The 22,389-nt window shown below is 39.1% G+C and overlaps 1 protein-coding gene across 2 annotated transcripts in view; it reads right to left on the bottom strand.

Annotated features, from left to right (window-relative positions):
* The window catches only part of LOC109426912 (uncharacterized), a 55,488-nt gene that overhangs the window by 17,449 nt on the left and 15,650 nt on the right, over window positions 1–22,389 (bottom strand). Inside the window, exons 2-5 of one of the 2 annotated variants that reach the window (XM_029865334.2) lie at window positions 22,251–22,295; window positions 21,342–21,810; window positions 2,218–2,488; window positions 1,831–2,151 (exon numbers count right to left, since the gene is read on the bottom strand). In XM_029865334.2, coding sequence (XP_029721194.1) covers window positions 1,831–2,151; window positions 2,218–2,488; window positions 21,342–21,422 — 673 coding nt within the window. In that variant the 5' untranslated portion in view covers window positions 21,423–21,810; window positions 22,251–22,295. Of the gene's footprint in view, window positions 1–1,830; window positions 2,152–2,217; window positions 2,489–21,341; window positions 22,296–22,389 lie in introns of both variants that reach the window. The other variant, XM_029865333.2, reaches the window with a different exon arrangement.

The following is a 22,389-nucleotide window of genomic DNA, read 5'->3' as shown; positions in this document are numbered from 1 at the left end:
AATATCTGATTATGTCCATTAAACGATTAGAAGATTTACTGGCCATGATAGATTACATATCGTAGCTTTGTATAATGAAAGAAGTTAACATTACACCCGTAGACTTAAGGTTCTAAACTCAAGAACAGGATATCTCAACTGATCTGATACTGTCTATTGAAGTTTAAGAAGACTTACTGGACATGATAGATTATAAATCGTAGCTTGTATAATGAACGAAATCACCGTTACACCCGTAGACTTTAGGATCTAAACTTAAGAACAGTTTGGAAGACCTAGGATATCCCGACTGATTTTATACTGTCTTCTGAATTTTAGGAAGACTTACTGGACATGATAGATTCAACGTAGCTTTGTATAATGAAAGAAGTTACCGTAACAACTGTTGAGATTAGGATCTAAACACAAGAACAGTTTGGATGACCTAGGATATCTCAACAGATCTGATACTGTCTATTGAACTTTCAGAAGACTAACTGGACAAGACAGATTACAAATCGTAGCTTTGTAAAATGAAAGAAGTTACTGTTATACCCTTAGACTTTAGGATCTAAATTTAAGAACAGTTTAAATGACCTAGGATATCCCAACAGATTTAATACTGTCTATTGATCTTTAAGAAGACTTACTGGACATGATAGATTATAAATCGTAGGTTTTTATAATGAAAGGAATTAACGTTACAGCCGTAGACGTTAGGATCTAAACTCAAGAACGGTTTGGATGACCTAGAGTATCCCAACAGCTCTGATACTGTCTATTGAACTTTAGAAGACTTACTGGGCATGATAGATAACACAAATCGTAGCTTTGTATAATGAAACAAGTTACCGTTACACCCGCAGACTTTAGGATTCAAACTTAAGAACAGTTTGGATGACCTAGGATATCCTGACTGATCTGAGGAGACTTACTGGACATGATAGATTATAAATTGTAGCTTTGTATATTGAAAGAAGTTACCTTTACACCCGTAGACTTTAGGATCTAAACTTAAAAACAGGATTTGAAGGAGATTTTACAAGAGATTCTATAGAGGTTTTTACAGAGTTTTCAAAAGGTTCAGGGAGTAAGTATAAGGAAGTAATAAGAAATGTTAAACAGATTTCTAAAGACTTCTGGGATTTATGCTGATGGAAATAAATAGGATTTAGAGCATTACCGGGTGTTTTTCAGATTTCAAGAGCTTCCAGGGGATTTTCAGGAAGTTTGTAGAAGCTTTACGGCATTTCATGAGGTTTTGGGGGGCTTCAAAAGCTTCAGGGGGCGGGATTCAGAAGCAGGTCATGTCGTTACTACAAGCTTCTGGAGCTTTTTAGGTTGTTTCAGGGAGGTTTGAGAAGAGTTTACGTGGTTTTATGGGGGGAATTTCATTGGGATTCAAAGCAAAAAGAGTTCGAATTTTTAAAAGAGTTTCAATGGAAGGCTGTTCAGAGGGGTTTGAAAGCGTTTCAGGGCGTTTCAGGACTTTTCTAAAAGCTTTGGAGGAGGGGGGTTGGTTTTTTTTTATTTATTTTTTTTTATTATTTTTTTATCTGTATTAACGAGATTTTTAGCCCTAGGCTAGTTCATCTCGGGACCCACGCTTTACTTCCCTTCCGAAGGAAGAACTCACATTTTGCGAGTTTGTCGGGAGTGGGATTCGATCCCAGGTCCTCGGCGTGATAGTCAAGTGTTCTAACCATCACACCAGGTCCGCTCCACTTAGGGGGGTTGGTTTGATTTTTGGGCGTTTCTAGGTTTTAAGGATAGTATCTGAATAGTGTAATACCTAAATGGAGGAGCGAGTGTAAAAGTTGAAAATCTAAACTCTGAAACAGAGAAGCTTACCATCAACAGCTGAGTATTTTTCTTCGACGGCTTCCTTTTGCACCATTGATTGACCATCCGTCAACTCGATCGGCAACATGTGTCGTTTGACTGGTTGCAGAAGTAGTGCTGCCGCCACGATGTGCGTTGCCAGAGCTCCGATGATGAGCAAACAACTTCGCGATCCGTACCGAGATACCAGAAACGATACCAACTGAGGCAACAGGATCGGGCCCAACCCGGTGATGGTCATCGCTATGCCAGCTGCCTTGTTTCTTCGCGTTACGAAGTACGTGTTCAGAGCCAGGGAAAACGATGAGTTACAAAATCCCATGCCTAGAGCTGAAATAGAAGATGTTCGTGATTAAATTTCCTTGAAGTCTTTCTAGTACATTTTGGCGAACTCACAAGCCATGATACTGTAGGTGAGGATGAAGTGAAGGAACGTTTCAGCGTTGGAGGTTAACATGAGGCCAATGGAGAACATGCATCCACCCAGAGTCGCTACCTTGCGGAAGCCAAAATTCCGTAGCAGTGGACCATTGAACAGGCCAAAGGTCATTCCCACCGCGGAGGCAAGATTAATGATGAGCGAGGCGTCCGTTGCGGAGATGTTAATCTGCTTGAATGTGTCCTTAAAGATGAGGCCGAAGCTTTGCAGTACTGGGACGATCATGATCTGAAAAATGTGTAAATGTTGTGGTGTCAGTTATACATTTCAATTAATTTTTCATTTATTTAAATAGTCTAACATTAATAATGCCGTCATAATACTAGATTTGTAGCTGCAACTCTCCAACGTAGCCCACGCCCAAGGTTTGCCAGGTCACGTTGTACCTGGTCACTGTATCAGTTATACATGAAATACTTTCTTTTTCTTCTCTTCTTTCCATCGTCTTTCACCTAAAGTAAATCAGTTCGAGGGAAGTTACCAAGTCGGTATCATCGACGGTCGGTGGACAACTGAGCGTTTGTTCACCAAGGAGATGCGGCTCAAACAGCGTCTGTTCTGGCATCCAGCAGCTGAGTAAGAAACGCTACACCACGCCCAGCTAGATCCAAGGTGGTAGCACCATCAGCGTGGTCGTCCCAGTGTTGGTTGGGACGTTAAACAGAACTGGCACGATGGCCATCCGGCGAGACAGGAGTGTTGGCGTAGGCCCAATAAGCCACCCGTAAAAATCCCCATTGCGAATAACATAGGAGAAAATACGACTCAATACATTCGGGAAAGACCCGAGAAACTTGGAACATGGAATTGCAAGTCACTTGGTTTCGCAGGATGTGATAGGATAACCTACGATGAACTACATCCCTGCAAATTCGACATCGTGGCGTTGCAGGAACTTTGTTGGACTGGACAGGCAGTGTGGAAACTGGGAACAGGATTTGTAGTGTTGGACAAGATGCAACAACGTGTGATCGGGTGGCAGCCGATCAACACAAGGATGTACAATAAATGTTGAGAGTTAAGGGCCGTTTCTTCAACTACAGCATCATCAACGTTCACTGCCCACATGAAGGGAGACCTGTTGACGAGAAAGAAGCGTTCTACGTGTAGTTAGAGCAAACATACGATGGTTGCTCGCCGCGTGACGTGAAAATCGTTTTCGGCGACAGGAACGCGCAGGTAGGAAGGGAGGAAATGTACAGACCGGTAATCGGGCGAAACAGCCTGCACGCCGTATCGAATGATAACGGCCAGCGATGCATAAACTTTGCAGCCTCCCGTGGTATGGTAGTCCGAAGCACCTTCTCCCTCCGCAAAGATATCCACAAAGCCACCTAGAGATCACGGGATCATCAAACAGACGACGGTAAATTCTTCTCGGATATAATCAATGTCTGCACATAACGCAGTGCGAATATTGATTCGGATCACTTCCTAGTCACTGTATGCATGCGCTCAAAACTTTCGACAGTTATCACCACACGTCGAAGTCGAACGCCGCAGCTCAACATCGAATCGAGCAGCTGCGTAACGTAGAAGTGGCTCAAGACTACGCGCAGCAATTAGCAGTGGCCCTACCAACGGAACAGCAGCTTGGCGCAGCTACACTTGAAGATGGGTTGAGAGACATCCGATCCGCCATAGGTAGTTCCTCGGCTACAGCACTAGGCTTCGCGACTCCGAATCACAGAAACGACTGGTACGACGGCGAATGTGAACAGTTGAAAAACGAGAAGAATGCAGCATGGGCGAGAATGCTGCAACACCGTAAGAGAGCGAACGAGGCACGTTACAAACAGACGCGGAACAGGCAGAACTCAGTCTTCCGGATGAAGAAGCGCCAGCAGGAAGAACGAGATCGCGAAGCGATGGAAGAGCTGTACCGCGCTAATGACACACGACAGTTCTACGAGAAGCTGAACCGCTCGCGCAGAGGCTTTGTGCCACAAGCCGACATGTGCCGAGATAATCACGGGAATATTCTCACGAGCGAGCGTGAGGTGGTCGAGAGGTGGCGGCAGCATTACGATGAGCACCTCAACAGTGATGGAAAACAGTGAGGAATGCAGCTGAGCAGACACAAACGCAAAGCTATCTTACTCGTGAACAACAGAAGCCTGAATATATTCGCACTTCCTTCACTCGCGAGCTAACGAAGCTGGTCGCACTCGGGATTGATTCGCGAAGCAGCTCTGAACATTTTTCAATTTTGTGAAAAAACGAATTTACACGGCCGACAGCTCTACTTTTCAGGAACAATGAAGCACAAAACACTACTATCTGATGGATAATTACTTGTTTTGCTATTAAAATCACACTAAAATACAATTCCCGCATCTCCACTTGTTCTTCGCGAATAAAAGTTCATGAGTGTTTTTGTTTTTGTTTTGCTTCATACTCATGAAGCAAGCGAGTGCGAATAAACTCACACAAGGCTTACTTTCGGCACCGTGAGTTAACCGTTTGTTGGTTTTTCACTCGCGAGTTGATTCACGATGAGAGTGTTTCCATCTCTGCACCTCAATGGCGACGTTGCAGCTACCGAAGGTGGCGTGGTAACAGATCTAGGAGTATGTGCACAGGACGAAAGACTTCCGGCCCCTGACCTCCAAGAGATTGAGGAGGAGGTTGGCCGGTTGAAAACAACAAAGCCGCTGGAGCAGATCAACTACCAAGCGAGCTTCTAAAATACGGTGGAGAAGCACTGGTGAGAGCACTACACTGGATCATTACCAAGATTTGGGAGGAGGAAGTATTACCGGAGGAATGGATGGAAGGTATCGTATGTTCCATCTACAAAAAGGGCGACAAGTTGGATTGCGGGAACTACCGCGCGATCACACTACTGAGCGCTGCCTACAAGATACTCTCTCAAATTTTATGCCGCCGACTATCACCGACTGCAAGAGAGTACGTGGGGCAATATCAGGCTGGATTCATGGGTGAACGCGCTACAACGGACCAGATGTTCGCCATCCGCCAGGTGTTGCAGAAATGCCGCGAATACAACGTGCCCACACATCACTTGTTCATCGATTTCAAATCGGCGTATGATACAACCGATCGAGGACAGCTATGACAGATTATGCACGAATACGGATTCCCGGATAAACTGACACGGTTGATCAAAACGACGATGGATCAAGTGATGTGCGTAGTTCGAGTATCAGGGACACTCTCGAGTCCCTTCGAGGCTTCGAATCTCGCAGAGGGTTACGATAAGGGCTGTGCATCTTGACCTTTTATCGGTATCGGCGAAACGCAATTCATTTCATATCGGTATCGGCGATATATCGGATTCGACATTATCGATATCGTATGGATATCCGATATCTTCATTAAAAGGAAGTACACAAAAAATGACGTATTTTTGTGTCATTTGCATAATAAATGTGCTTCAAATGAACATTTGGAGTTAATGTCGTTGCGTAAATGGTGAAACTTACAAAAATATTTTACAAAGCTTGACCTAATATTCAAATTAGTCGTAAATATCTGGAAAAATTAGCCTTTATCGGTATCATTTTATATCGGGTTGAACAATATCGGATATCGTATCGATAAATTTGATCCGATAATATCGATAAATACACAGCCCTAGTGCTTGCTGTTCAACATTGCTTTAGAGGGTGTAATTAGGAGAGCTTAGCTTAGCTTAGCTTAGCTTAGACTGACTGCACACATCTATGGTTGCTATTCCGTGATTGACCCGAAGCAATGACAGTTGCACAATGAATCAACTGAATAATTGACTGGGAGTTGTCAATATTCTCACTGACCACGCTTCAGAGACTCTCTTTAACGGTACAATAACGCCGCCGGCCACGTCCTTGCAGTCAGGTTTGAAGAGGGAAGGAATATTAGTAACAACTTTTGTTAAGTGAAGGCCCGCGTTTACCGCTGCGACTCCACCAAAGGCTGCAGGAAGGAGTGTTTGTTAGTGGGAAAGGTATCGTTGGGTCTGGATTCACTTTGATAAGTAATATGACCTTCGTGTCATGCTGGTTGCCGCGCTATTGTTTGCTTTACGCGGAAAGCAAACAATCGACCACCCGCGTCAGGTAGTCGCTTAATATTTACTGCGAACGACGTGACAAAATATGCAATCTACCACTATAACACACTATTATTCGCTTCACACGGAAAGCAAACAATCGATCACCCACGTCAGGTGGTCACTTAATATTTCGAATCGAACCGCGGAAGCTAGTCGCCAAATATTTAACTGCAAATGACACGACCGAACATGCAAGATGACGCACTATTGTTCACTTCATATGAGAAGCAAACAACTGATCACCCACGTCAGGTGATCGTTCAGTGTTGCTACAAAAAACGCGACACAATGAAATGATCATTTCCGAATAGGGAAAAAGAAAAATCGAACGACCCCGAATTTATACCGACGGTGATGAAATCGAGGCGGTTGAAGAATTCGTGTACTTAGGCTCACTTGGGTGTACGTGGCGACACCAGCAGAGAAATTCAGAGGCGCATTGTGGCAGGAAATCGTGCTTACTTTGGACTCCGCAGAATGCTACGATCGAATAAAGTTCGCCGTAGCACGAAGTTAACCATCTACAAAACGCTGATTAGACCGGTCGTCCTCTATGGGCACGAAACATGGCCCCTACGTGCAGAGGACCAACGGCGCGTTTTCGAACGGAAGGTGTTGCATACCATCTACGGCAGAGTGCAGATGGAAGACGGGACTTGGAGAAGGCGAATGATCCACGAGCTGCATCAACTGCTAAGAGAACCAACCATCGTCCATACCGCGAAAATCGGGAGGCTACGATGGGCGGGTCACGTCATCAGGATGTCGGATAGCAACCCGACATAAATGGTTCTCGAGAGTCATCCGACCGGTACAAGAAGACGTGGAGCGCAGCGAGCTAGGTGGGTCGACCAAGTGGAGGACGATCTGCGGACCCTACGCAGAGTGCGGAACTGGAGACAAACAGCCATGGACCGAGTTGAATGGAGACGGCTACTATGTACAGCAGAGGCCACCCCGGCCCACACTGGGGCAGGATTGAAAATACACGGAAAAAACCTCTAGCTCGTCGAGATGTCGAGATACGCACTTGGTGTCTTCAGAGAAAATATTTCTATGAACAAGGTCGATATTCTGAACGGTAGCATATTTTTCTTACGTTATTCGCATAAAAGTCCTATAAGTCATTTTGGCCATCTTTCATTTTAGCGGTATGGTGTCTTTGGCAAAGTTGTTCGGCTATTTATGCTAAAAAAGTTTGCCGAAGATGTCAAATTTCCAAAGCCTACTGTTCTTGAGATATTAGTCGTTTTATAAAATACCTACCTAAAATCGAGTTTTTTTCATGAAATTACGTTTGTAAACAAATTTAATGTCCGTTTTCGAGTTATAATAATGAAAAATACTAAAATAAAACATATGTAAAATCAATTTGTTGGAAAAACAAAATATGAATTGATTTTTCATAGAAAGTTCCTGAAAATCACGCAAAATGTATATAGGACGTTCTTGCAGTCGGGCAAGTTCGGGCAAGTTTTTTCATCGGCGATCACCTAAAAAATACATAAGCTTTCATGTAAATTTTTTTGACCGACATGATATTTGATGATTTTTTTTAAATAGCGTTCAAAGTTTACTGTTTTGTGTTATTTAGTACAACATTTTTGCACATATTTTACCATGTTGTATGTTGCCAAGTGAACCATGAGAAGTATAAATGAAATCTAGTTACAGGTTAAGTCATTTTTAAGCTCCAAACAAATTGTAAAACACAAAAATGTCCTAAACACGCCATTTAGCCTTGGTTTTATCATTGTCTTACATAATTTTATTTAATAGAAATATGTTTTGTGTGTTCAATGATCTAAAAACTCACTTTTATTGGCGTTTAAAAAAAAATCATCAAACATCATGTCGGTCAAAAAAATTTACATGAAAGCTTATGTATTTTTTAGGTGATCGCCGATGAAAAAACTTGCCCGAACTTGCCCGACTGCAAGAACGTCCTATATACATTTTGCGTGATTTTCAGGAACTTTCTATGAAAAATCAATTCATATTTTGTTTTTTTTCCAACAAATTGATTTTACATATGTTTTATTTTAATATTTTTCATTATTATAACTCGAAAACGGACATTAAATTTGTTTACAAACGTAATTTAATGAAAAAACTCGATTTTAGGTAGGTATTTTATAAAACGACTAATATCTCAAGAACAGTAGACTTTGGAAATTTGACGTCTTCGGCAAACTTTTTTAGCATAAATAGCCGAACAACTTTGCCGAAGACACCATACCGCTAAAATGAAAGATGGCCAAAATGACTTATAGGACTTTTATGCGAATAACGTAAGAAAAATATGCTACCGTTCAGAATATCGACCTAGTTCATAGAAATATTTTCTCTGAAGACATCAAGTGCGTATCTCGACATCTCGACGAGCTAGAGGTTTTTTCCGTGTATTTTCAATCCTGCCCCAGTGTGCGGCCTTAGTCTGATCGGTAAGGTAAGTATTATTGTGAATGTTCAATTAAAGTTAAAATAAAGTGGGAAAAGGCCCCAATAAAGGCAAATTGAAGTTAGCTGTATGTCACGATATTGCTTCAAATAAGTTACAAAATTATACATATTTTACGGGCCAAAGTCGGGTCAAATTTTATCAAATGTTGGACCACTGTTGGACCCACATCGGGTAAATGTTGGTTCTATGTTGGGTTTGGTGCCCAAAATAAAAACAGGTGAATGATAGGTTTATGTCGGGTTATACGTCATCAATTACGAACAAAGCTTCAACCGTTCAACATTAGGATGAGCTAGCTTAAGGAAGCGTTCAACATTTGGGTTACAGACTTCCCATACCAATGCTCTATTTTTTCTTAGAAAATGGAATTTAAGGGAATACGAATTCAATGGGCAGTATAAGGAATAAGTAGATCTAGACGACGCAGTATCATAACGTCTGAGGCCATAAAGTCCCAGGGCTTTATGGCGGGGGCATAACGTACGAACTTGCAGAAACGCCACGAAGTCCAAGGAAAGAAGGCACATAGGATATTATTACTGTTATGGCAACACTGGACATGGAGCTCAAATCTTGGATGATAATCGGCGTGAGTGACGAGCCGTCAATCGTCTGTGGCAGAATTGTCATCGAGACAGATCGACGGGGAAAGAAATTACGAACGTGCTCGATGTCACATGGAAAATTATTTCGTCCACTATCGGATGATGAATTTGTAGTGATTTAATATTTGATTATTAGTTCGTTTATGATAGTTCGGGTGCCGAGTGCGTGAAATTATCGATAGACAGTAGGGTATGATGCTAGGGTGCGATTATCAACAATTATAATGAATTTCATTTCCTAGGGCTATAAAAGGTTAGGATATTTCCAAGTAATTCCAATATTTGCTGCCCAGAACCGGTCGAACGGATAACCGTTGTCCGATTCCTCTGAAGGTAAATCACGGTTGAATTAGAAAAACTATCAATGATAATTAGATTAATACGATTAATACCTATAATTATAGCGGTCGGGGCTTAAGTGGGGCTCGCCATTGAAGGCAAATGAGAAGCTTGTATGGACGGTAGAAGACCATGTAAGAAAATTGAATTTGTTTTTTTTTCTTGTTGCATTCGATACTAAAATCTAATACATTTCAGCTTTGAGCTGCTGTTGAGTAACTCCACTGCTACATAGATTCTCACCAATCCGAACAATTACGCATCCAAACTTTTGGACGTTCACTGGATATTTTTCAACTAAGTGGATTTATGCACGGAAAAACAAACGAAAACCAAAATGCCAGTACTAACCGTTCAACAATTGGCGAATTACCCTAATGATTGAGGAAAAGTTAAAAATGCGTTTATTGTTGCATTCTATACCAAATAAACAACGACTTCGCAAAGGTGTCCAAAAAAAACTTGTTTTTCGATCATTAAAAAAAAAGGTTAATGCGCTTCAAAAGACACAAAAAATGTCGATTGAAGCGTATTAACATTTTTTAATGTTGCAAAACAGAAGTAAACATCAGCCAACTGATATAAGCCAACAAATATAAAAGTTTTGATAGCCCAGGAAAGAAAAATATAAACATACCTGAACCACACCCCTTTTTAACCCTGCTTGTGCATTAGGGTCATTTTTTACCTAAACCCTACACGACGCCATCGAGCTGTTCCCAACGTGATGCATTGGGAAGGTTAAGGTGAAACATCAAGAAATTCCATTGCAATTTTGCATACAAACTTTAGAGGCACAAACCTGATGAACGAAGCATCGAACCGAGCCGCACTTGTTTATCCTGGCTTTGCTCCCTTGCAAAAAGAGGCAGCTTTTTCAAATCGAGAGCATTTGTTTACGAATTTTCAAGATTGGTGCTCTTGAAAACGTGAGTAGGGGACCAAATCGGCCATTGTGGCAGCCATATTTGTATTCTCTGAAGTTTCTCGTTAAGGCGGGGTGGAGTATTATAAGGTAAACTCTTGAAAGCTCACAAAAGAGTCGAATGACTTGACTATGTATAGCAAAAACTTTCGTTTCCCTCGAGGAAACATTTTCAATTTTCGGAGGAGATGCCTGAATAGTAAATCTTTCGAATGAATGTTCGAATGAATGTTCCCAACTTACATTAAACTGTTTTGGACACACCGTGATAAATTTGTTCATAGTCTAAGGGAGCGTTCACAAATTACGTCACGTTTTGTGGAAGGGGGAGGGGGTTGAGCAAAGTGTTACGACTTATTCAAAAATTTCACAGGTCTCATACAAAAAATGTTAAAAATAGACAATTTTTGCGTGACGCAATTTATGGACGCTCCCTAACGAAATTATTCCATTTTTTTAAAAAGGTTAACTTGGTAAGAGCCAATGTAGATTTGTTAACGCTTTGAACTAGTACCGTAATCCGGGGTCAAATTGATCACTTTAATACAACTTTTGCAGATAACATCAGTGCCTGTTCAAATATTTTCAAAAGAATTTCTGTAAAACCAGTACCCAGTGAATCTCCATGGAATCATGTGACAGAATTTTGTTCAACAAATTTAAACTTCAGGTTAAATAGCTTCAAATATCAAAATATTGGAAATGTCACTTTGTGGCGAAATTGATCAGTACACAATTAAGCATCTGTTGGAAAGGAAAATTTCTTTTTTTTAATACTTTAAATGCAAAATTAAATTTCGAAATTTCCCCCTTAAACGCCTAAAGGTAGGCAATTTCATTTGAAATAAGTGATTTATATTACAATAAATGACTATTTCTTCATAAAATGAACTTTTTATAACAATTTCATGTTCTGATTAGCTGCATAACATCCCAACCAAGGCTCCACAGAAATGTTAAAACAGAGAATTCACGGGAAGTCCTATTAGCAATTGATTGTTTAGCAGCAATGATTTCAGCTAAATGAGAAATACATTGCAAATTCCTTGAAAATATAAGGCAAAACTTTTTCTAAAAAATTAAAAGTCTACACTAATCTCTAGACATCTACGAATCAGATGACGTAAAAAGTTTAAGATCATTACGACGCTTAAGAGTTCCTAGTATGGAATTACAATGTAGTACCCGAGTGATCAATTTCACCCCGCTGATCAATTTGACCCCGGTTTACGGTACGTAGAAAGAGATCAACTTCGAATGTTTGCCATTCAATACTCTATGACTCAGTAAGCTATTTTCGGTTGACAAAGGGATCCAAAGAATATTTTCACTACTAAGTCCACGATGACGGTCCTCCTTGCTACTGAACGTGAACAACCATGATTCATTGTTCATCTAAAACAGAACCTAAGATTATGAACGTATGAGTTTCTCAACAATATGGAAAGTAAATTAATATTAGAGGGTAAACAATTTATTTACTATGCCTTTTACATTAGCTAAGTCAAGGTCCTATAATTAGCTAATGATTTCTAATGGTAATGCACATTATGCCTTAATGTTAATGATCATCATTGTAGTCAAAAAGTTGAGCGCTCTACTACACCAAATATTTACTTTTAGAACTGCAAAGCCATCTATTTAGAAAAACTTCCGTTTCTAAAAACAAATATTTACGGTCAATGATTCCTCCAGATAACGTCCGAGCCAGATAAGGGAAGCGTACTGGGAAGCGTATTAAAATTAATGCCCCACATGTCAGGTAGATACATTGAGAGATACCAAAGGAGTACACCAAGTGCAAAATCTCCAAGGACAGCAGCGTTAAGGCTGCGTTTTTACCGCACACGTTTGGCGTCGTCTATCCTCTATCTTTGTGAATTATGTCGGATTTAGTTTGTGGTGGATACACCCTGACTACGCCTGTGTGTTTATAGAGTCAACTCGAACGACCGTGTTTATGCATGGTAGCATAAACACATTGCGGTAGAGTGCGATAAACTATAAGTTGCACACGCAGCAAAAAGGCGTGTGACACACCACCTCGATTGAGTTAAGAAGTAGAAATAAATCATTCATTCTTAGTTACAACGGCAATCGTGGCAGACTAACTCATCCGAACCTTTCCCCAGAAGTCAGAACAAGACATGGCGATCCTGCCAGGAGGTGTCTGCCTGTGAATTAAAGTTAATTACGGCACTGTGAAAGTAATTAGTGAACAGTGAATAACCGTGTGAATAACCGTTGAAATGGGCTGGTTTTCGGCGGACGAGATCGTCGCCCCGACCAGCAGTGTTACAAGTGCACCATCCAATAGTGGACACCTTACGGCACAAACCGTGGCCCTGTGTGTTCTAGCAGGTGTAGCCGTAGGATATTTGCTGGTAAAAGCAGTGATCAAGTGCCATCGCCAGCAAACGGAGAGAGTCGCCGAACGAGTATCCCGCTTGGCAAACCTGCCAGCATAAGAAGAAAAGACAATTCTAACCAGCAATATTGTAAAATGAGTGCGAAACGTGATCTACACGAAGAAACAATAAAACAGTGTACAGAGTTTTTTACCAGGGAGTTATCCCATTATAATCGATTATTGGTGAAACGGATCGAAATCAGTAACGAGGAATTACACGCAAAGGAGCTGATTATTGAAGCGGTGTTCCAGATTGGATCGGCAGCTGTGATGCGAACCGGACGACGCGACCACATGGACACTTACAATTTCAATTATGGGGAATTGAGGATGGCGTTAGAAGAATACCGTCGTCGGTTTCTGACCAGATAAACCAAAAAGGGAAGTATCGACAAAAATTAAGTTAATTGAAGAAATATTAAAGTTCGTCAAATTTTTAGGTACAACAAACAAAACTATGGATGTACAAATGATTCGACATACGCATATAAGTTTTCTTGGGCAGTACACAACAAGAATTCCATGCAAAGGAAGTTTTAATTGTAAGTAATATAAAACAAAATGATTAAGCGATTCTTTTATGAAATGGAATGGACAGATTTTTTCAAATTGAAGATGCAATATTGAAATTGCATAGTAACCTTCGTAAATATAGTGATTATGCTACTGCAACCAAACAAATTAAAATAGATACATTGATTAATTTAAATAAAGAATTAAAGGAAATTGTAACAAAAAATAAATTTGATACAGAGTTACAAAATTCTCTCATTGCTAGGTATCGGCAACTAAAAGAATTCATAAACGAAGGAATTGAAAGGTTAAACGGTAATATTTTGGACGATTCGATTTTAGAAAATTTGTTCATTCAAGAGGAGTTTGGGCAACAAGTAATCAACATGGCACAGAAAATTGATTTGAGCATAGCCTTACGGCTCGTCGATAAGTTTAATGGCGAGGCCGATAGGTTGCTTGGATTTTTCGAAACAATCGATCTACTGAAGGACTACTCTGATGGAGTCCCTGATGCAGAATTGATTAAGTTTATTAAAACCAGGTTAACAGGTCCAGCTCACGGTGCAATAACCACCGCGACGACTTTGGCTGAAGTGAAGAAACTTTTAAAAGACAAATTTTCAATTAAATTTAGTCCGCAGGCCATTGAGGCGGAGATGGCCAGTATGAAACAACAAAAGAAAACAATATCAGAATATGGACATGAAATGAATGAGCTGGCGGCGAAACTATCCGCAGCTCATGTATCGCAAGGAACCTTTTCCGATGAATCAGCGGCAAGTGCCATTGTGCAACCCGTTGCCGTGAAGTCGTTTACGAATGGTCTGAAAGACCATAGAACTCAATTTTTCCTAAAAGCGCGTAATCCTAATACCCTTGTGAAGGCTATCAGTGATGCGCTAGAGGTACAAAACACTGAAGAGGAATCAGCTATGTGGTTTCATGCTAGTCCCTCAAGGCAAAAACCCCAAAACCCTTATCGAGGACGAGGATTCCAGACCAGAGGATTCTCAAGTTTCCGAAGAGGAAACAGATCCAGAGGTTATGGCCACAATAGAGGTCGTGGTAGAAATCAATACAACCACTACGACCAGCACCAAAACAACTACAACCACCAAGCTCAGTACAATAATCAACCAAATAATAATCAACACCAATATCAACCAAGAGGAGGGTATAACAATAGAGGAAGGCAGGGACATGCAAACGTAGCAATCCCTGTGCCTCAACCAAGACCAGAACCTCCGGAAGATGACGTAGCAAACGTCATTGATCTTTTTCGTGAGTAACTCAGGAAAACGACTACCATCAATAAATTTTTATATCAAAGACCAACAAATTCCATTTATCTTGGATAGTGGAGCTAGCTGTTCCATTATTACAGCACAACTTGTTCCACCGAGAACGGTTATTGATGAAAATGATACAATCAGAATTCGTGGAATAAACGGAACAACTTACGCCCTAGGAAGTATTAATGCACGCCTGTGTTACGAAAATGCAATGTTTACAGCAAAATTGTATGTTGTTAAGGGTCTTCCCCCAAATGTACCTGCGTTACTTGGTACTGATTTTTTAAAAAAGTATGGAGTAACCTTACATTTCGGGAGACAAATATTCATTGCAAATTCAAACCAGGGAAAAATAGAAATACCTTTTAATGAACCCCAAGTTTCATTAATATGCGTTCCAGCAAGAACTGAGCTTACGACAGTCATAACCGTAAATGTAAAGGAACCTCATGTTCTTTTGAGCCAACAAATAAAACCACATGTATTTATTGCCAATACGATTGTTGATCCAAAAGATGGAAAAATTCCCGTAAAAATTTTGAACGTTTCAAAAAAGACAGTTTTTCTAAATGAAATCAAACCAAAAATGGAGAAACTGGACAATTACGATATAGTCCAACTAAATGATTGTAAAGAAATCCCAAACAGAACACAACAATTATTAAGGGAACTCAAATTAAACCATTTATCTGGAAATGAAAAAGAATCTATTAAAAAGATATGTTTAAAATACAATGATATCTTTTGCCTTGAAAATGACAAGTTAACCGTTACAAAAATTTTGACACCTTCGATTAATGTCAAAGATAATACAAAACCTGTGTACACTAAACCGTATCGGTTACCACATTCGCAAAAATCAGAAATTGAAAGACAAATTAAAGAGATGACAAAAAACGGTATAATAGAGGAAGCTCGTTCTGAATGGAACAGTCCAATGCTTCTTGTACCCAAAAAATCGTGTAATGATAGAAAAAAGTGGAGAATGGTTATAGATTACCGAAAGGTAAACAATGCACTCCAAGATGATAGGTTTGAATTAGGGAATATTGAGGAAATTATAGACTCTTTAGCGGGAGCTAAGTACTTCACGCACTTGGATCTCTCGCAAGGATATTATCAATGCGAAATAGACCCCAAAAGCAGACCTATAACAGCTTTTTCTACAGCCTCAGGACAATTTCAAATGACTAGGCTACCCATGGGCCTCAAAATAAGCCCAGCAACTTTTTCACGATTAATGACAGTCGCAATGTCGGGATTGTGCATGGAAAAATGTTTAGTTTATCTAGACGATATTATTGTTTTTGGGAAAAGTCTAGAAGAACATAATAAAAATTTGATTGACATTTTTGAAAGGTTGAGAGGAGTCAATTTAAAATTGAATCCAGGAAAATGTAACTTTCTGCAGCAAGAATTAATATATCTAGGACATTTTATTTCGGAAGAAGGAGTACGTCCAGATCCTTCAAAAATAGAGAGCGTTAACAATTGGCCTGTACCAACGACGGCCGATGAAGTAAAACGTTTTGTAGCGTTCGCAAATTACTATCGCAAGCATATACAAGATTTTTCTAAAATTTGCATTCCACTAAATCATTTAACAAGAAAAGGAATACCATTCGAGTGGTCAGCAGAATGTCAGCAAGCTTTCGAAACCTTGAAAACGAAATTCATAAACCCACCTGTACTGGATTACCCAGATTTTAAGCAAACATTTAAATTGCAAACAGATGCGTCAGGATATGCTTTAGGAGCAGTGTTATCAAACCAGAATGGTAGACCGGTAGCATTTGCATCCAGAGCCCTAAACAAATCTGAAATGAATTACGGAACAATTGAAAAGGAACTTCTGGCTGTGGTTTGGTCGATCAAACATTTCAGACCTTACTTGTTTGGTAGAAAGTTTGATTTAGAAACAGATCATAGACCATTGGTTTATCTTTTTTCAATGAAGGAGCCTTCAAGTAGATTAACCAAATTTAGATTAGCACTTGAAGAGTATGATTTTACAATTAATTATATTCCAGGCAAAAGTAACGTTTTAGCAGATGCATTGTCTCGAATTACGATCAAAGACTTACAAGAATTAAACAACAAAATAGAACAAGATATACTTATTACTACCCGAAGCACAGCAAGGAAAGCAAATACAAATAAGGATTTCAATGATGAGTCGCCTGGCCAGCAACCATCATATGGGAAGTCCGTCGAATTAACTTTCGATGAGAAAAATAAAATTCCTGAAGTAAAGTTTTGTATGTTAAACAATCAATTAATCATTCAACCAGCTAAGACTCTAGTCCAGTTACGGCGGATAGTAGTAATGCTGCGAAATATGTGCAAAAACAAAAACATAAACGAGCTCGTAATAAAAAATACGGATCATGGAAAACAATTTTATAACATGGTATATACCAATAATATGAATAAAGGCATGCCAATAATGAGAATGATAGATCCAAAAGTGAAGCACATTGAAAACAAAACTGAACAACATCTCATCATTAATGATTTCCATGTACTGCCAACAGCAGGACATGCGGGTATCAAGAAAACACTAAAAAACATACAAAGACGCTATTTTTGGTCAAGTATGACAAACGATGTAACAAATTTCATCAAGTCATGTGAAGCTTGTCAAAAGAACAAACACATCAAACCAAGAAACATACCTCAGATCATTACCACAACGGCAAACAGTGCATTCAGCAAGATTTATCTAGATCTTGTTGGACCGTTATTGCCTAGTAATGAAGGTTATGTATATATCTTAACGACACAATGTGAATTAACCAAATTCATAACAGCAACACCGATAAGGAACAAATCAACGGAAGTTGTCGCGAAAGCTTTTGTTGAAAATGTTCTGCTAAATTATGGAGTACCGGATGAGATTGCAACTGACAGAGGAACAGAATTTATGTCTGAACTTTTTCAACATATTTGTGAACTGTTGCAAATCAAAAAATTGAATTCTACGGCTTATCATCATCAATCGATTGGAGCGTTGGAGAACTCGCATAAGAGTCTAGGAAACTTTTTGAGAATTTATGCAGCAAGACAACCAGGTAACTGGTCATCTTGGATTAAATTCTATCAATTCGCCTACAATACAACTGTTCATCTGGAAACAGAAAAAACTCCTTTTGAACTAGTATTTGGTAAAAACTGTAAATTGCCATCAAATTTAAAAGATTACGAAACCCAAACGCCGATATACAATTTGGAAGATTATGCTAAATCATTGAAATACAAAATTCAAATCACACAACGAGAAATCCAACAACGGTTAATTGACGCCAAAGAAAACAGAATCAGGAAGCTCAATACTAAATTGAAACCAATGACATATTTACCAGGTCAACTGATACTAATAAAAAACGAAGCAAAATCAAAACTAAATAGCATATACGATGGACCCTATCCCGTTCTAACAGATAGAGGTCAAAATGTTGAGGTAAGAATCAAAAATAGGTTAGATATCATACATAAAGATAGAACGAAACCATTTATTACAACTAATTAAACTATGAATCCAAACAATTAAATCTTATGAACCACAACGTACTAAATTATTTCATTACAAACTATTGTAGAGCGATACGTTCACCTTGAGAAGGTGGCGGCCAAGATACGAAGTATCGAGGGTTGAATTGCAATACCGTAGTTAAATGAAGTAAAGAAAAGTGGAATAAAAGAGACGTGTGGTGGATATTGTATAAAACATTTTAATCAAAACATTATGATATCAGTCTTATTCACTATTATAGGACTTACACATTATTGTTATACTTTATAAACTATCTTGCATTAGATTAATATGATATTCAAAATAATAATAACTGTATTGTTTTAAATTTTACACTATAGGCTAAAATTTAAAAAAATATAAAGAGGACGTGTGGTGGATACACCCTGACTACGCCTGTGTGTTTATAGAGTCAACTCGAACGACCGTGTTTATGCATGGTAGCATAAACACATTGCGGTAGAGTGCGATAAACTATAAGTTGCACACGCAGCAAAAAGGCGTGTGACACACCACCTCGATTGAGTTAAGAAGTAGAAATAAATCATTCATTCTTAGTTACAACGGCAATCGTGGCAGACTAACTCATCCGAACCTTTCCCCAGAAGTCAGAACAAGACAAGTTCGTCAGGTCCCGTGTGCAGGTGGCATACCGTGGAAAGGTGTACTTTTGGTACATACATATGCATAACGGAATCAGACCAAACAAAATCAATGGCTAGAATAGGAATCCCGAGAAAAGGCGGATAACAAAATGATAACAAGTTTTGTTACCTGGTTATCATTCGTTTGATAATTGAGTTTGTTATCATTTAGGTTGAATTAAGAGCCAACATAACAAAAATGATAACTCATATTTACTTCTCGAATACCAAAATGATAAGAAGTTAAGTTATCATTGAGTTCAAGTTGATAACTAATTGTGTTATACAATATTTTGTTCAACATTGCATTTAGTTATCAACATGAAAAAATACAGCTGATTGATAACTGGTTTTGTTATCAATTAGTTATCATTCACTGCTATTTTATCGACCAAAATAGTAAAAATCTACTTTACCCAAGCAACACACATGTTATATATTAGTTACGACAGCGCAAGTTTTGGTTGTATAGAAGTTTATTTTACGTAATTCTAACATTGTGTTGGAATAACGTCAAATAAACTTCTATACAACCAAAACTTGCGCTGTCGTAACCAATATATAACATGTGTGTTGCTTGGGTACCGATATCGTCACCTATTGAAAAAAGTTTCTAACAATTTACTACCAATGTTTTAAACTATTGCGCCCAGGCGGGTCTCGAGCCCTGATCGAGTGATTGTCGGTCGAATCCGATAGCCCCTATACCAACAGGACTCATTGAGAGTGAGAGTAATAAAAGGCTACACCCTTAAATGAAACAACACAGCGCACGAGTAACTTTCACGCAGCGAGCAAAAAGACAAAAGAATTTTCACGCAGATTTGTGTAACACCGGATCAGCACATTTTTTGTGTTGATCCGGTGTTACACAAATCTGCGTGAAAATTCTTTTGTCTTTTCGGTCGCTGCGTGAAAGTTACTCGTTGCGCTGTGTACATCGAGTTCTGCGTGTACGCTTTCGTACTGCAGTCGCATTGAAGGTGGAAAGCGGCATCTATTTTTAGATTCGAGGTTCATCAGACTCTCAGTTGTGGGAAAGCTCTGAAATATGCGTTTGGAAACAGATAACTTATTTTGTTATCACTTAGTATTTTTATGTTATCGCGATAGACCAAAATTATCGATAACAAAATTTGTTATCATCTGGTTATCATCAATTGAAAAAGATGATAACAAAAATAACAAAATGATAACACCGATAACACAGTTTATTATCAAAGTGATATCACTTTGTTATCCGCCTTTGCTCGGGATTGAACCCACTAGCTTCACATAGAGAATTTGGTGCCTTTACTCGCAAGACTAACTAAACTAAGGACTGTATCGGAAATTAACTATAAACATTTAAAATGCTCGATCTCGACGCACGGTTGGTCTTTTCATTCCGGTTCTTCTATGAAATCTTCACAATATAGTTAATTTTAGAACAGCTTGAATAAAATTGGAAAATGTTTAGTATTATTGAAAATATGGGTATATGAGTATGCCACACAAAATAACAATCTGGACAAACAGTTTTTATTTTAAATTTTTTTAACGTTTCAATCATTTGTAACGAACAAAAATTGTACGGGGAAAAATCTGGAAAATAATGATTATTACTAGCAGTTATGTACACATAACATATCACTCAAAACCGACTTTTGAAATGCTTATTTTGGATAGAAAAACGTCCAACATTAACAATATGGGCTATCCCAAAAAACACCTACTTTTTGGTCGAACTTTGACGCTCTGTTTTAAAAATCTTTAGAGGTTATAAAATTCCGTTTCCTGGTAAAACTACATCTTCAATAGATTTAAATACATACCCAATCGAAAAAAATGCAAATTTTCAACATTTTGTATTTATTATTTGCGTAATCGTTCTTTGAAGACGCATAAAAAAAGAGTTCCTCGAAAAATGGCCTTTTTTCATTTTTAAGAATTGCCCTAATCTGCGGAGCGAATTTTTCTTGATAAAAATAATTTTCCTATATCATGAGCATTCTGGAAAAGAATATATTTGCGCAAAAATAAGAAAAAAAATTAAATATTTTCCCACAGTTTTCGCAATTTTAAATTTTTAGGAGGTGTCCAAAATTTTAAAAACATTTGTGCAATCTTTGAGATAAAAGTCCAAGTTAAATGATTATTTTTTGAAAATTAGAACTGCCATTCTTTATTCAAGAGATTTATATAGTATCTCCAAAAATAAAGTTATGTTTATTTCGATCAGATTATTTTTTAGGCAATTGTGAACGTTTATAGTTAATTTCCGATACAGTCCTTATGTTAAATGAAATGAAACTTACATTGGCCATCCCGTAGGCAAACACGACCATCCATCCCCAGCCGCCATCCGGAGGTCGCAGTTGAGCCGGTTCTGCCGCCATCCTGGATCTCCACCGGATGACGGATCAGGTTGAGACACTTCTCACTTCACACACTCAATACAGTTTGTACACTCGTAGTCACGTAGGCACTTCCCGTGGCTGATTATCACTATCTCCAGCTGCAGCAGCAGCACACAAATTGCTCCCAATGACTGAGCATGTATCTCTCGTACCTATCTACAATGATGTTGATGTCTCCGAGCAGCGAGAGCAGCATATCTTCTGGACCATCATCATCGAATATATCACATGTGTCACTCACTGCAGCGCCGAAAAAAAAACCGTCGAGCTTATCAGCTGTTCACCGTTCTGTTCACGACTGGAACAGCTGAGGGATCACGTTCCGGTCTTCACTCTACGGGTAATAACTCGCGCAATGATCGGTAATCTAGAAGGGTTGTTGCTTCAAATGCATTATCACATTTGATATAAATATTTGATGACGGCGTGTAACAGACAAAGCATATTTGAAGTGGACACATTAAAACCCCAAAATACAACTCACAACACAGCTCGCATCACTGATCTGAACAATTTCACTTCCAATCCTTCAATACAAACGCTAGCTTACGTTCATATAGAAGTTAAATCCAAATAAAATTCACTGAAACATTAGTCGCATCAGTCGAAACTCATTTTACGCGTTGTTTAGATAGTTTCGAATTTGAAACCACTATAAATAATAAGAACCACCAGCCAGCGGAGTGTTATGCTATTGGTCGCGTTCGAACTGAATCACGCGGGCACTGGAACAATAATGCGCGGTGGCGAGCGATATGTTTATCACGGTCTTTTCTCAGTCTTAGCATTCTCTAACGGGTTGTGTACCTACGGGCGCGGACTTGAGATGGGCTGTGTTGGTGGATCAGCAATCTGCAATGATAAGAAATAAAAGCATACGGTGTTTTAAACGGGTTAAATGCATAGGCGTTCCTAGAAGGGTATAAATTTTGGCGGAAAAAGGGGT

The sequence above is a fragment of the Aedes albopictus genome, chromosome 3 (assembly GCF_035046485.1).
Source record: "Aedes albopictus strain Foshan chromosome 3, AalbF5, whole genome shotgun sequence".
In the NCBI taxonomy this organism is placed as follows: domain Eukaryota; kingdom Metazoa; phylum Arthropoda; class Insecta; order Diptera; family Culicidae; genus Aedes; species Aedes albopictus.
The sequence above is the reverse complement of the archived record's forward strand: the minus strand, read 5'-3'. Positions and strand labels throughout refer to the sequence as shown.